This window comes from Aptenodytes patagonicus, chromosome 9, assembly GCF_965638725.1.
Source record: "Aptenodytes patagonicus chromosome 9, bAptPat1.pri.cur, whole genome shotgun sequence".
Taxonomy (NCBI): Eukaryota; Metazoa; Chordata; class Aves; order Sphenisciformes; family Spheniscidae; genus Aptenodytes; species Aptenodytes patagonicus.
The window spans coordinates 16,337,475-16,354,168 of record NC_134957.1 but is presented as its reverse complement, the minus strand read 5'-3'; the positions used below and the strand labels follow the sequence as shown (position 1 = coordinate 16,354,168).

At 43.5% G+C, this 16,694-nt stretch overlaps 1 protein-coding gene across 1 annotated transcript; it reads right to left on the bottom strand.

Annotated features, from left to right (window-relative positions):
- Positions 1 to 10,195: 10,195 nt before the first annotated feature.
- On the bottom strand, positions 10,196 to 16,277 carry VMA21 (vacuolar ATPase assembly factor VMA21). Its single transcript, XM_076347244.1, has 3 exons — positions 16,141 to 16,277; positions 14,131 to 14,240; positions 10,196 to 12,590 (listed from the first exon to the last, which is right to left on the bottom strand). Exons 1-3 carry the CDS (start codon positions 16,275 to 16,277, stop codon positions 12,448 to 12,450), a joined length of 390 nt encoding a protein of 129 aa, XP_076203359.1. The 3' UTR covers positions 10,196 to 12,447.
- Between the last annotated feature and the right edge of the window lie 417 nt (positions 16,278 to 16,694).

Genomic DNA, 16,694 nt, shown 5'->3' with positions numbered 1-16,694 from the left:
CAGAATCCATAGATAGTCTGGCCTTAGCCGGCGTCATACAGAAAGAGGTTTGTAGCTCTGGCTGATGGAGAGTACGGACATGTTATTCTGCAGCCTCTGTAATTACAGCCAGTCCCTTCCACCCTTGGGAATGGTGAAGGGAGGAGGCAGTTATGTGTGGAGTTTTTATTGTTTCTGGAAAATCAATCTTGATTGAGATTGTACCAGTCATCCCAACATCTGCAAGACAGTATTAAGTGTGCAGTGACCAAACAGGAAAAAATTGATGTCCAGAGTGTGGATTTCTTCCTGCAAAGCTGCTGCTTTTGCTTTACCTCTCCAGGTTCCACCAAAAGGGAGTACTTGGAAAAACAGGGCTTGCTCTTGTGAAGCTGCTGAATAATTAACAGTAGGGAAGAGAGGCCAAAACACCTGTCCAGACTGAGAATTCACACCCATGTCACTGTTTTGGCTTCATGCACTGTCTACAGCCAGACACTGATCAGCATCTAGGCAAAACCAATTCAGGAGCTCAACTCTGTTCTAGGTTACCCAGTATTTACATCATAAAAGGATCAAATCTTTTAAAACTAACATAATCAGCATCAGGCTCAGCTATGTAACAGAAGTATTTCTTTGCCCAAGCGTTTGAGGTTAAACGGACAACTCAAACATCCACCTGTAAGCCAGCTTTCAGAGCCTGCTCTCCAAAGTAACCAATTAGTACCGCAACTGGTTCCTCACACTCTCTTCCCAATCCCAGTTGACAGAGGCCTCAATACTGCCCCTAGTCGTGTCACCTGGTTTATAAGCACCTTTTGAGGGAAGAGCAGAGTCAGAGAAGCCAGATCCTGTGTGTGAAACACTTTTGCCAGATGTGGGCTGGGAGACACCAAGAAAGCCTCTTACTCCTGTGCACCCCTATCAGGCATCCCCCATGGGAGGCTGTAAATCAGGATCTGCCAGCAAGGATGCTCAGAAGACCTTTGCTCAGTTAAAAATGCCCGATGCAAAATCCACAGCTTCGCAGAGAAATCGGCTACCTTTTATGCAGTGAAGTGTACTGATCAAGCTCTCCTTTCCTCTCAGCTAAAACTCGTGGTGCATCCACACTGCAGAGCTGCAAGGCCATACCTCATTTTAGCTTTAAACAAACTTGGCTGTGTTAATGTGGGAGTCAGCTCCGGCTAAGCGTGCCTTCTCACAGCACAGGCCTTCAGCAGCAACACTGACTTGAAGTACCTCCACCCATCTCCATCCTCCATGCTCCCTTCTTAGTTACACCAGCACAACACACACATTTGCAGGACTGTTTCAGTCAGAATGAAAATAGAGGGCGTTTTTATCCTAGATCAGAGTAGCATCTTGTACATCCTGATACTCTCCATCTGCAGGATTAACAGGCCCAAAGACAAAATATTACAGGTCTCTGCCTTCTGCTGTCTGTTCATCTATCAGAGCCACAAACCTTCTGGCATCATCATCATGAAGAGTTACAAGCACGCCAGAGTAGGATCGCTGTAAACGTGAGCAATGAATTAAATCTAATGCTGTTTTCTTCACTTAGGGAGCAAACTTTGCAAAGCTCCTTAATGCCCAGAGATGCAGTTTTACTGTGGCAAGGAATTTTCCTCTTGTGAACTCAATGTTCAAACAAGCTCCCTGGTGAGGTAAGCATAGGCTGCCTTTTAATACAGACACAAAACTCACATTTAACTTATTAGCTGGGGGAGGAATACAGATGAGGGTTGGATGAATCTCATGAGTCATCGTTTCTGTAGGATAAAAAGCAAGCTTGTCTCAAAAAAATCAATTCATTTGCCTCAATTGTGTATTGCAGATAGAAGCACTTAAATAATAAAAAGATTAATAAAAACACTTCAACCAATTGTTCTAGAAAAAATGAAAAATAGCTTTTGGATTATGAAATAATATTCTTTAAATACAGAAAAATAAAACATTTCAAATGGCACAATGTTTTGGGAGAGGGAGACAAATGCAGATTAGTCATGCTTGAATGTACTTCCCCAAACAATACACTGCTTAGACCTAAGACTAAGACACATACATACCCCGAGGCATACATGAAAAATTAGGGTCTGTATATTAGTTTAATTCCTTTATCATTTACTCGCTGCTGTGTTCTTCCAGTCTCATGCCAACCCTTCCCCCAGATAGCACCACATGCATATTCTGCACCCTGACCACTGAACGCATTCCCAGCTCAATCTTGTGGGCAAATGAAGAGATGTGCTCTTGAAGTGTGAAGCAGGACGAAAGCACAACGCTAACACTATTGAAAGGATAATGGAATCACACAGTTCAAGTGCAGCATCGTCCTCCAGTGGTGTGCAAATTTCAACTAGCCTTTTTTATTATTTTTATTTAAGATTTTAGAAGGAGGTAGAAGGAAAGGATCAGGCAGAGAAAATGTATGCCTGAAAGAAGCCCAGAGAAGTCTAAAGCCAGCTGAACAATGGCAAAGATCTGCCGAAACAGGGATTTCATGGAATGCTCAGAAGAACTGACAAAGAAGGAAAGCATGCACTGCAGTGTGAGCTGCACAGACTTTGAAGAGGACGTCAAGCTATGCAAAATTAGGTAACGTTCCAGGTATCCACTGCTTCAAGATCTCACCAGAAACAACCCCTAAAAAATCACTGTGGATGGGTGGTGGTGAATGGCAGATACTGCTGACAGAGCAGTGCGTCAAAAGATTCAAGTTCCAGTCCCTTCCCCCACCCACCCCCCATTTCTAAACCCGTGATCTGCCATAGCACGCAAAGCAACTCCCTTTACCTCTCTGAGTGTATCTACACACAGTAAAGATGTGGTATTTTTTCTTCTATGGAGACATAGCTCAGAGGCCAGGCCCAACGACCCCAGGAGTTATCACGTACTAACTGCACCGAACACCTCTCTACTTCCACTTCGACAGGTTTGCTGTGCTTGTTTCCCAACACCCCTTTAGCCCGACCCATCTACTTACACGGTGACTTCTTCAGGACAGCGATCAACTCACTGTGTGTTCATAAAGATCTAGCGCAGCAGGATGCTATCTTGCTCTTTGGGTATTGCTCAATGAAGAGCAGACAGTACACGAAAAGGCAAGCACTACAGAGGGTGACATCTGGATGCTTAGTGGTACAATCTCTAGGAGCGTTAAACACTCTATTGCAACACAATGAACACGTGGATGCTGCCACACATAGTATTCTGTGTTGTTAACCTTTTTTTGCACAAGAGGAGTATGCAGGGTATTCTGGGGAGGAAAATCCATCAACACCAACACCCGAGTTTTATCCAAAAGCTCTTTTTTTGGCTAAAGAAGTAGCTTAAATTGTACCGAGTCTCAAAAGCCTAGTTTAAGTAGAATTTTTTCCTGGGGAAACATTAAGAACAGATTGTGTTTTTCAAAGACTGTTAAGAGTAAACGATGGCTTTATACTGATTTCCCAGTGCTAGAAATGCACGTGAGAAAAAGAAGAGTCAGTGAACGTCCTGTTACTGATGGATAACTCTTCTTATCCATCCATATGACAGTACTCCTGGCACAGATACCTCCAATACCTCATTTTCTGCATTTCATATTGTCATCGGATTTGGGACCAGCCCTTGTTAATTCTGCGAAAGCCAGGATCACAGGTAAGGGGCCTTCCCTAACGATGCAAAGCCTCACCCGTTCATCACAGGAGTCTGGAGCACACCGGCTTCCACAAACACAGCAATTCATCTTACTGGTCAATCAATCTGTACAGTAATCTTTGAGGCTGAGCAAACCACTGGGTTTGAACTGAAAGAAAACTGTCTTGGCAGAATTCAGGGAGACAAGACAAAATAAATTACTGTGTCTGCTTTACTGGTCAATCAGTTCACATATTATATCCACACACAGATGTGATCAACTGAACTTGTGCTTATGTAATCACCCACGTTATTGCGTTGTTCCATCTTTAACTGAATAAAATTGTAGCAAACTAGTTCTGGTGCTGTGCAGAATTACCTGCTGTGAAGAATTACCTGTTTGCTCTTTGAACAAAGTCCATAAAAAGCACACAAAAGTTGTTTATCCCATCAAATTGCAATTTGGGCCATGCAGCTAGAGCACAGCTGACCTGAGGTAGAAAGTTCACAAGCTACTCAGCTCTGCTTCCAAATTAATCCCTTGCATAGGCTTGATATAATGCAAACACGGCTTTTTGGCACGGGCAGGCTTCTTGAAGAGCTGCATCACACATTCCCAGGTGCCCTCTAAGATTTCCTTACCAACAGACTCAATGTAGTTTTCTTTCAGAGCTGGAAAAGTGAAAGCAGCCTGGATCCCATTGACAATGTTACTCAGTGTACTTAAGTGTTCTTAAGTTTTGTAATATGCTAAAATAAAACTACATTTAAACACAGAGTTAGACTGTTTTGAATCTAATAAGCATATGACAACACAGAAACATGCTATTATTTTAGTGTTGTTAATTACTCCTCCCAAGGCCCATGACAAACAGCTATCTGATTAAGGATTGTTTATAAAATTGGAAACTTTTTTCCCCTGGCATTACTGTTTTCGTGCCTCAAATATCAGAGCTGATAGCACTAACAATTCTGAAAATTCATGGGCAGGAAAGCACAATCCCCACCAAGTGGTATAAAAACCTCATCTCTCCCTACAAAGCTCAATGTAATCTTAACTAGTGATCACAACAGATGTCACACTATAGAAAATATTTGCTCCCATCAAAAGCACTTGACAAATAGCTAGGAGAGGTAAAGAGGGAGAAGTGCTAAAGAGAGTGAGGAACTTGCTGCAGCTTGCAAAAGTACAATGAGTTAGAAATAAATGCTAGCTAGAAATAAAGGAACTGGCTTAACATAACAGATCAGCCAGTCATTACCATGAAGAGAGGTGCCATTATGATTTTATTTCAAATATAAAAACCAAGTAAAGATCCAGTTTTCACTTAGTAAAACTGGGAGCCGTGGAACAGCTGCTATTCAAGAGTATTTCTAATAACCCTGTTGAAGCCACTAAGCATTAAGGCAAACAGAGGACTCTCCTATTAAACACACAGCACACAGAATTCGATATTCACCCAGCAAGTCTCGGGGTGTTGGGCTAAACCTGCAGATGATGAGCGACAGTCACTCCACATTTAAATACAGCTAGCTGCACCTAACACACAAACAGCCATCAAAACAGTTCAAACACCCAAAGCATCAGAATCACCTTTGGTTTGGATTTTTTGGTGAGGGCATACTTTACACTGGGAGAAAAAAATGCTGTACTGAAGACAAAACACAAGCTTCTAAAGGAAACTGCTCTATCATAATGCTTCAAATTAAGAATCGTCCAACGCTTGCCAATTCTATAGGAATTGTTCTAGGAAAGGGCTCAAACTGTGGTAAGGTTTGAGAGCAAAGCGGGTTCTTCTGTCTTCTCTATCAGACACAAAACCACCTACACATCAAAGACTCATTCCCTTGAAATGAGCGGTATGAAGCATTCCAGCCGTGGAGCTAAACTTTGGTACTTCCAGCTGATCTCCAACATCAGCAGAGCCATATTAACGAGTCAAGCAAGTTAAGAGAAACTCCGCATCTTGAGGATGAAAAACTGCAAAGGTATTAAACTGCTCCTCAGTGGTGCCGGCAGCATGGGCCCACACCCACAGCAGTTTTTAACTTTGACTGCTGTTACTCTCACTGATAAATCATCCTTCAATTAAAAACAGTTTTAATTAATAACACACCCACGGTGCCTCTGCCCTGGGCCATTTACACTAAAACTATTAAACCACACCGTGTCATGTGCCAACTATAAGCATCAACAGCTTTTTTCCAGGCCTACGAGTAGTTTGCCCTATCGTAAAAGCACAGTTGCAAGTAAGCACCTGATCACTCCTAGGAACACTGGGCACCCACGGGGAATCATCTCGGCAAGAACGTGCCATCCAAAGCCGGTAGGAGAAAGAGGGTTGTGAAACCTGATGGCGAACCAGCACCAAAAAACTCAGTCCCAGGCGTTCAGCTGGACAGTCACCAAGTTAACTACTTGGCTTTCCAAGCTCTTCTCCCTGGTCATCCTTCACCACAAAGCTTCCCAGTCAGTATCCCTGCCTTCAGAAACGGGACCACCATTGGCTCTGTCTCTCGATTTCAGAATGCAAACTGGGAGACCAGCACCTAAAAAAGCTGCTTTCCACAGAAATCCCCGTTTGCTTCCCCCATACTTTTCCTTACCATTTTAGGTTCAAACAGCACTCAAGTCCCAAGAGTTTACCTTCATCTCTTGTCTTAAACTGTACCTCAGCATTGTTACGCAACACTGTGATTCAGTACTCCTAACAGAGAGACTCGAGCTGTATCCCACCGTCTCAGAAATTCATACATTAGCATGTCTTCAGATAAGAGAATGAATGTGGGGGCCCCAAACTACACAGTATTTCCTTGTTGCAAGCCTCATTCAAGGACAAGAGAGCCTCCCCTTGCAGGAAAACAGCAAGCACTGTCTCCTGTGAGCTTGAAACAAGAAGCTTGTGTCCCTCCCTTAAACTGACAGTTGATTAGAGCTAATGAAACATTAGAGCGGCAGTTGCTCTTTGGTATTTTTAAAGAAATATTTACACTCCAAGGGCTTGACCCTGCCTTAAGACATGACTCAGAGCCAGTAACAACGCTAGTTTGGACAAGACAAAGCTGAATAAATGTGCCCCAGATCACACACTGCAAAGCTGTCAACCTATGAACAACTTTAATTGGAAGTTAAAAATGGAATTGGCTTGCTATTTTGTATGATTTACATTTAATATTTCAGATCAATGGCTCTGCATAATCCCCTGGAGAACAGTGGAATAAACACTTCTGAACAAAACCATATGGTGCCTCAGTTATGATATACCAAGCCGTGCCAGCACATTCCAGTCCTCACCCTACCCCATCTCCACATCACTCCTTTGCTTCACAGGACCCCTTCCGCCCCTTGTCCCATGGGCTGCAGCCTACCTAAAATTCAGTCATACCCATATTATGTTATTTTGTAATAATACGTGTGGCTTGGTTCACTATTTTAAGGGCCCTCTCCTTTCCCATCTCTTACTCAACTGAACTATTACCAACAATACCCCCGCCTGCAGGCTTTGAGAACACCCTGTCCAGTGGCATGGGCTATCGGAAGCCTAAGCACAGTTTATTTCATTACAGTAACTGTGCAGCAGTCTAAAAACCATCAAAACTGCAATAACGTCAAACATTTTACTGTTCACCAATGCGCTGAGCGACAACGTAATTTTTCAGCCAGCTCCACAACTTCCCCTCTCCCATCACGGGAATCAAGTAGAAAAGCCTGCCCTCTAGCCTGTCACGCTGCGTTAGCAGCGTGGCAAAATCACATCCTTTAACTTCCTGTCAGTTTGATAGTGTCCAACCACCGCCACTGTGAAAGTTACACAGGAGGTGGGGGTTTTGGGGGGTTGGTTTGTTTGGGGTTTTTCTGTGGGTTTTTTTTTTTTTTTTAATGTTAAGTGAGAATTATTGCTAGGCTCTCTCTTTCATAGCAAAAACCAGGCAGGTAGTACTTTGTTTTGTTTCAAATATAAAGACTGTTTAAAGTTCATGTACTTTAATCAATGTTAGGGTGTGACAAACAATTCCCGTTAACAATATGATCACCAACATCACCATTTTCTCTGGAGACTTCCTACTCGGTGCTAGCAGTTAATAGATAAATTAAGTCAGGCATCCCTAACCACAAACCAAAGCTGGTCACCTGCATGCTGTCATCAGCTGGGTAACCACCACAGCGTTCTGCAGGCATTCAAAAAAACCAGAGATAAGAGGTACGGAAGAAGAAAACTAAACTAATTTTGAGAAGTCACTGATCTTCCACTTCTCAATTCTCCCCACTACCTTCATTATCTATAGTCTTGGAAAACATTCCAGAAAATTTCTGCTACGATGTCAGTCTCAAGGTATTTGCTCACTGCTAGATACAATTGCTTGCTTTAGCTAAACTGCCTAATTGTCAACCTATGCAAACGCGTGATGGACCACTGAGTGAGAGGCAATTCTGAAGTACTGAATGGCTTATGCAGACCAAGTTGTCCCAGTTTTGTCTTTTTAATAACAGTTGTCTTAAATCCATTCCTAGTAATAAAATAAACATACTTACAGTACCACTTTAAAGTACTACACCATTAAAAATTTTAAATCACCATTTTATAGAAAATAAAAAACAAAGCAACAAGAATATTGATCTCTCCACAACTTTTATCAATTTCCATGTTTGTACATGTGGTGGGTTGACCCTGGCTGGACGCCAGGTGCCCACCAAGCCGCTCTATCACTCCCCTCCTCAGCTGGACAGGGGAGAGAAAAATGCAATGAAAAGCTCATGGGTCAAGATAAGGACAGGGAGATCACTCAGCAGTTACCATCACGGGCAAAACAGACTCGACTTGGGGAAATTAATTTTAATTTATTACCAATCAAATCAGAGTAGGGTAATCAGAAATAACAACTAAATCTTAAAACACCTTCCTCCCACCACTCCCTTCTTCCTAGGCTCAGCTGCACTCTCGAATTCTCTACCTCCTCCCCTCCCAGCAGCGCAGGGGGACGGGGAATGGGGGTTGCGGTCAGTTCATCACACAGTGTCTCTGCTGCTCCTTCCTCCTCACACTCTTGCCCTGCTCCAGCGTGGGGTCCCTCCCACAGGAGACAGTCCTGCATGAACTTCTCCAACGTGAGTCCTTCCCACGGGCTGCAGTCCTTCACGAACTGCTCCAGCGTGGGTCCCTTCCACGGGGTGCAGTCCTTCGGGAACAGACTGCTCCAGTGTGGGTCCCCCACGGGGTCACAAGTCCTGCCAGCAAACCTGCTCCAGCGTGGCCTCCTCTCTCCACAGGGTCACAGGTCCTGCCAGGAGCCTGCTCCAGCACGGGCTTCCCACAGGGTCACAGCCTCCTTCGGGTGCATTCACCTGCTCCAGCGTGGGGTCCTCCACCGGCTGCAGGTGGATATCTGCTCCACTGTGGACCTCCATGGGCTGCAGGGGGACAGCCTGCCTCACCATGCTCTTCACCACGGGCTGCAGGGGAATCTCTGCTCCGGTGCCTGGAGCACCTCCTCCCCCTCCTTCACTGACCTTGGTGTCTGCAGAGCTGTGTCTCTCTCCTATTCTCACTCCTCTCTCCCGGCTGCTGTTGTGCAGGTTGTTGGGGTTTTTTTTTTCCCCTTCGTAAATACATTATCCCAGAGGCGCTACCACCGTCGCTGATGGGCTCGGCCTTGGCCAGCAGTGGGTCCATCTTGGAGCCGGCTGGCATTGGCTCTATCAGACATAGGGGAAGCTTCTGGCATATTCTCACAGAAGCCACCCCTGTAGCCTCCCTGCTACCAAAACCTCGCCATGCAAACCCAATACAGGACAGTATTATTTCAACCCTAAAAGAATTAGAACGGCCACTAATCAATTAAAAAACTGACATGAGAATTAGCTTTACCATAACAGGAACATCAGACACATGAAAGGAAACACTCAACCTAAAGAGACCACAACAAAGCTCTTAAAATATAATAAATCTTAGTATTGGTAAGCACAACAGGAGTCCCGGCAGGGTACCTAGTCCAGGTACACTCTACATTGTGTGGCTGCAATTTCTGTTCTCTGAGCTCCCTAGTCATGGTATAATTCCACCCCCCGACTGTTTTCATTGCACCATTTACCTGAGTGGTTGTTCCAACTCCCAAGCATAGGCAACATAAAACCCAGTACAGGGCTGTTACTATGCAGAGACTCATGCGTTGCCTCTTTTCTCAAGGAGAACACTGTGGATCAAAGCATTATCTTCAAAGATCTTCTAATGGATGGATTAATGCTCAGCTCGTTACCCCCAACTGCTGTGACATTATAGTGCCTATAGATACAGCACAGGTCCAACTTCTCAGATTTTTGTAACTAAACAATTATAATACGCAATTATTTCCCTGTTATTGCTAGGAAATTAACTTAGTGCCTAGGGATTCTGGTATGTGAAACATAGAAGAGATATAGCACAAGACCCAGCTAGTAAAGCATGACTGCTATGCTCCCATTTATTCTCCACTATAAATGGAGTAAAAAAACCAAAACCAAACACACGCCAAAAAAGCTACCGGACAGTGCTATAGCTGATCTATTTGTCGTAAGCTGTGCTGTACATGAGCAGTATTAAAGAGATTATTCAAAAACTGTTCAGCACAAGTGCTTGTTTACTGGATCTTGTATTGCGGGGTAGTTCTTTATTAAAAGGCAGTATTTGTTCTACAATGTACAGTTCATATACTGGAGAACAGGAAGCCAATATGCCCAGGTACAAACTAAATTTATATTTCAAGTACTATGAGACCATTCTCGTTTGCTGGCAGCAACCTGACAATGGGCTTCTGGATGAGAAAAGTTAACGTTTCAGAAACAAAACGTAAAAATTCATTTGCACTAGTGTGACATGGTGTATATGCTTGCGCACACCTGGGACCGGGGTGGAGATGGCAGGAGTGAGACCTGGGAACACATTCCTCAAGCCACTGGCTATGGATAACTGATTTTTGTCTCATTTATGGATAAGTTTTACTATGGACAAGCGTAGCACCAAAACCACTCCCAGCCCTATATTAAGCAAAACACTTCCAAAAAATGCTCAACTAATACAACGAACTGGAAAACTCAAATTAACGGAACTACCTCAAGCACAACAGCTTAACATCAATCACCAGCATTAGGGAAGTTCTATGCATTGCTGGAACCTTCGGAAAAATGTTTTACCTACAGATTGAAAAGCTTGCCAACAACAGCACGACAGTGAAATGAAATTCAGGTTACCCTACAATACAAAAATCTCACTATGGTTTGACTACAGAAAGTTTCTACACACAACCAAGGAAAAAAGAAAACAATCAACATATTGTATCATTTCACAGTGTACAAGTTAATATTTATGAAAAGAAGCAAGTTTTCCATGTGATCACTCTCATGTGCTGCTTCATAAAGGACATTTGCAGATGGCTACAGATTGTTTTCTCTTGCCTTCCTCTACTAGCCATTAGAGCGGCTTATAGCTGTTATAGTACTTTACCATGGGAAATCCAACTACATCCTTTAGCAATTATCAAGGAGATACATAAATGTAAAGACATAAAAAAATATGCTACGCCATTTCCTTCGCATCATCAAGATTAACTGTAGAAGAGTGGAAAGATGAGCAATGCAGTAATACAACAATGCACCCCAAAAGGAAATTAAAGATTGAATTTTACACTTCAAATTACATTTGAAAACAAAAAAAATCTTTGTATTTCATATTAGAAAGACATCACCCGAGTTTCTAACCAATTCTATTTTTGCAATTACTTCTAAACTCAGAAATATATTATTTATGTCTGTCCTACTGTGCTGGTTTTGGCTGGGGTAGAGTTAATGTTCTTCACAGCAGCTAGCATGGGGCTGTGTTTTGGATTTGTGCTGGGAACAGTGCTGATAACACAGGGATGTTTTCGTTGTTGCTGAGCAGTGCTGACACAGAGTCAAGGCCTTTTCTGCCCCTCACCCCACCCCACCAGCGAGCAGGCTGGGGGTGCACAAGAAGTTGGAAGGGGACACAGCCGGGACAGCTGACCCCAACTGACCCAAGGGATATTCCACACCATATGACGTCATGCTCAGCATATAAAGCTGGGGGAAGAAGGAGGAAGGGGGGACGTTCGGAATGATGGCGTTTGTCTTCCCAAGTCACCGTTACGCGTGATGGAGCCCTGCTTTCCTGGAGATGGCTGAACACCTGCCTGCCGATGGGAAGCAGTGAATGAATTTCTGGTCATGCTTTGCTTGTGTGTGCGGCTTTTGCTTTCCCTGTTAAACTGTCTTTATCTCAACCCACAAGTTCTCTCACTTTTACCCCTCCAATTCTCTCCCCCATCCCACCGGGGGGGGAGTGAGCGAGCAGCTGGGTGGGGCTGAGTTGCCGCCTGGGGTTAAACCATGACACCCATAAATTGGGAAACTATCCACAGCAAAGTGAAATCCCATCTTTTCCACTGTAGTTGGATAGTGAGTAATGTGGTTTTTTTAACTAGCAATTTAATTACTCGACAATGTAATGCTTGCTTCATGCCAATATTATTTTCAGAGCAAGCCAGAAGAATACTAGGAATGGCAAAAAAAGCTACAGGATTTTTTCAAAAATGTATAATTATTTCATTCTAATTCCAGGTGAAGACCTCCTCAGCTCGACCTAGTAGAGGCTGGCTAAAGAACAACTTCCATCAGCATTAGAGAAAACACTGGTACACATTCAAGATGAGCACAAGTCTTATTCTAACCAGAGTTGAGACATTAGCCTCATCTTTGTACATGTGTGTTATACATTTTGAAGAATGCTTTTCCTTCAGCTCACAAAAATTTGATTTACAGTCTGTAGGCATCAGATGACGATGATCTTCTTTCTAGTCCTGTTTGCCTTCCCGCCACTGTCGAGAACCTTCATTCCATGCTACATATACAAAGAGAGCAAGTACCACATGAACTGTAACTACAGCAACTATGGCAGCATAAAAATAGCTGTCTCGGTCGGACATTCCTAAGGTACCTGAGAAAATAAAGAAAGTAAAGAATATCAGTTATTGGGAACACTGAAACAGCAAATCACAATTCTTCCTAAAGACCAGAGTTACATTTACTCCTGTATCAAAAGACTGAGCTCAGAAAGATTCCTAGGAAAGAATTCACCATGATAATTACAGACCTTGAAACTATTTCTGGAATAAAGCAACACTGCAATTATTCAATATTTAAGATAAAATACCCTGGTTTTGAAGTCAACAGCTTAGAGTTCTATAACATTCACTTTTTCTGTTACTATCTTCCAGCACCAAATAAACCTCAACATCCTTTTTTCGTAAGTGTAACTCTCTTTATGGGGCAGGAAAATGGGGGGGGGGAGGGGGGAGATAATAATATCATTTATTTGCCACTATAACAGGATAAAATAGTAGAACAATTAAATTCAGAGGACTTCTACCTTCTATATTTAGACCGTAAAACAATAATTCCTCACCAGTTAAGATACATGAATGCATCTCACATGAAATAAGCCTTCAAATATCACAAGACCAAATACCAAAATATCATTTCTCTTCATTCTTTTAAAAAACCCACAAAACCCAAAAAACAACCAAACAAAAAAACCACACATTGCATCAAAAATACCACCCTCCAAACACAGACCCAATCCTATCAGTGCTGACAGATCTTGTCATTAACTGATACAGCAAAATTAAGGCTCAGCTTGCTATACCTCAGGAAAAAAAAAAAACAACAAAACCAACCCAAACATGCTAAAAAGGATCTTGAAAGTTACTTAACAAGCTTTCAGCTTCAGAACTACACACAGCAGTACACACCAAAGGAGAATCATCTTGGAACAACTCAGTTATATATTCACAAACCGCTCTTAAAGGAACTGCTTTCTCCCTCCCTCCTCCCCGCTTTTGAAGGAGATAACTTCCTAATACTGCAGGAGAAAAGTATTAAAGCCTTGCAGAATCAAGGCTGGAACGTGGCTGGTTGTTAGCACTTTGACAGAACTGCTCCAAACAAACAGCTAAAATAGCTCTTCTTTTTTTCTTTTTTTTTTTCTTTTTTTTTTTTTTTAAATTAAAAGAAAGCTCTACAAGCAACCATATTCAGTATCTGAAACTGGGTATATGACTTAACTGGTTTACACTTACAAATGCAGGTGTGTTTTAAAAAGCAAAAAATAAACCCAGTAAACATTATTCTGTCCTGAATACACAATTAGTTTGCAATACCTGCAGGAAACATATCCCTGACGATTCTGACAAAAGTCTGCTGCAGGGTGGTGTTAGATACCCTTTAGGTAAGGGGAGTGATGCACCTGTATACCACATAAACCATTGTATAACAAACAGCAAATATTAGATTGCAGACCACAATGCAGGGAAGGATGCATCGACCATTTATGTAATTTTCTGTTCTAATTCGACATTACAAGGCCTTTAGTCTGCATAAGGAAACAAATATTCAAAACAGGAAGGAGAACAAAGATGCTATTAGAGGCCTGTGCTTTTCCTCTTTTTTGTAACACTAATTGGCAGAAACAGAATTACCTTCAAATACATAAGCCTTTGATGAAAAATATAGCCCAACAGGTAATGTGATCATTAGAGCTGTGAAGAATAGAAGCGTTCTTAAAGTTGATGTTAATGAACCCTCATTTCTGAAATAAATAAGAAGAGTTACACACAGAAGAAACTCACAATATATATGCCTGAAACAGGACAAGAACTCGTCCCAAACAGAAGCCAATTACTTTTCAAGAATTGAGTACGTGTATCATTTGGAAGCGATAAAGACTTGGGGTATGCATTTGTTGGCTGCAATAGAAAAATCACAGTATTCAAAACTATGTAATGATTCTGCCAGTCAAAGCTCACAAACAAAATTAAGAACAGTCTTCAGATTTTTCCCTGTTATTGCTTTGCAAGCATTAACAATGTAGGGAGTTTACATTAATATGTTTATCAGTGTATTGTTACATAATTATTAAATATCTAATATTAGATACACATGTGCTTGTCATATGACAGTATTCTGTATTAAAACTTGCCAAGTTCCCTTTTTTGTTTTGAAAAAATAACTACAAGTCTAGGAAAATGACAAATCCTACAGGCTAGGATACAGAGGGAAGTACACAGAATGACTTTAACAACTTACTACTGGATGTGAAGTTCCTTTTTATTAGGTATTGTTCCTCTATCTAAAATAATTTCTCAGTTTCCACTGAGAAAGTTGCAATAACTGTAGCAATAATCAGAACACGGAGCTAATACACCAAAACACCAGTAATGTTTTTTGCCTTCACAGACCTAAACCTAGAAGACCTCGAGCAAGAGACTCACAATGAAGGATTATGTACTTGGTAAGGTCTCCCTGAACTTGATCTGCTAAGAACAGGTTTTGTATCTACAAAACACCACATACAGCTTGTTTTTGTGTGTGCTTCCACCAGTTTTCACTCACTCTGCTTGGCTGACTACATTATTTTATGCTGAGGTAAACATGTAAGCCAAGCAATACCCTTCTGACTTTCAAAGACTACCAGATTCAATGGCATGTGTCCTTAAGGCTTTGAAACACAAATATGCATAAAAAACAATTCAAGTCGGGGATACATAATTCGTAAAACTCCCAGGCACCTCCACAGCAATTTTTGTATAAGTAGTTTCAAAAAGTTTTATCAAGACATATTTGTGCCATAGCATATTGCTTGAAATCACATTTTATCCTTGACATTTCTTTGGAAAAACAAGTGGAAGTGGGAAAAAAAAAATAATCTCATCCTCTGACAGTCATCAAAAGGCAGTGATGTGCAGCCACACACAGCTTTTACACTAAAGCCAACAGCACTTTTTGCTGGTCATGTACTGCCATACACTTAGGTAGCATATTAAGTAGCTTAAAAAAAAAGACATTCGAAATCTTTTCCTTTACTAGAGTTTGTTTCAAGGTCTGTCAGGGTGGAAAGCATAACCCCATTCAAACCTTCCCTATGGAAATTAGAAACTATTCCCTATTTAACACCTACCCATAGAAGAATAAGATGACCTCCAGCTTATTACCAAAGTTAAAAACTCCACTGTTGACAAATACTTTTCTTACACTGATACACTTTCATCACTTCCCCATCCAGCAAAAACAAATATTCGTGTATAACCTCAGCCCTAACACGGAGCTTTTAACTGCAGACCAGCCTCCACGCTCGGGTCTCGGGGTTGCCCAGGGTTACGCAGCACGGCCAAGGCAAACCCGGGGCCTCCTCCACCCCCTCCGGCTCCTCCAGGCCCGAGCTGTCGCTCCCCCTGCCTCGGGACGGGCAGACACTCTTCCCCGGTTGCCCCCCGGCGGCTGCACCCCCCCTCCACCGCCGCCGCCACCCCGGGCTGGTGGTACCGGGAGCGATCCCCGCCCGCCGCGGCCTAGCAGACACCCTTTCGCCCGGACAGGCTGCGGCCCGCCGCCAGGCCCTGCCACCCCGCAGGGGTGCCTGTCTCTCCCGCCCTCCCCGCCGCCAGCACCTTCCTGTCACCAGGCCCTTCCTACCCTTCCCCGGGACTTACTGCCTGAAGTCGGGCACGGGGACCGCGTTCAGCGCCGGCTCGCCGTAGCGCTCCATCGCCGCCGCCGCCGCCCCCTCAGCGCCCCGCGCTACGGAAGCTTCCGGTCTGCCGGAAGCCCGCCGGAGGGGCGGGCGCATGCGCGGGGCGGCAGCTCCGCGCGGCGCCGTCTCCATAGCAACCGCGGGGCTGTCGCGGCCTAGCTGCCGGCGAGGGGCCGGCCCGGCCAGGGCTGAGGGCGTGGAGAGGTGGTGGGCGACGGCCGTCGCCTACGAGCCCGGGCCTAGGCTGCAGCCGTGGCTTCTGTTGTGCTTGGGCAGCGTTGTCTCTGTACGGGGAAAAATACCCCGCCCAGGCTCACCGCGGGCTTGAAACAGCAGCGCAATCTGTGCTGCTTGGGAGTGCTTTCCCTGGGGGAGATGGAAAGTGCCTGTGCGTGGCGAAACTGCAGTTGAGCGTGCTCACGCTTGAATGCATTAGGTGAAGGTCAAGGCTTTCCAGCAAATGGAAGTGGTCTCGATGCCAAAAAAAGATGTTACTGAGATAAACTCACCAGT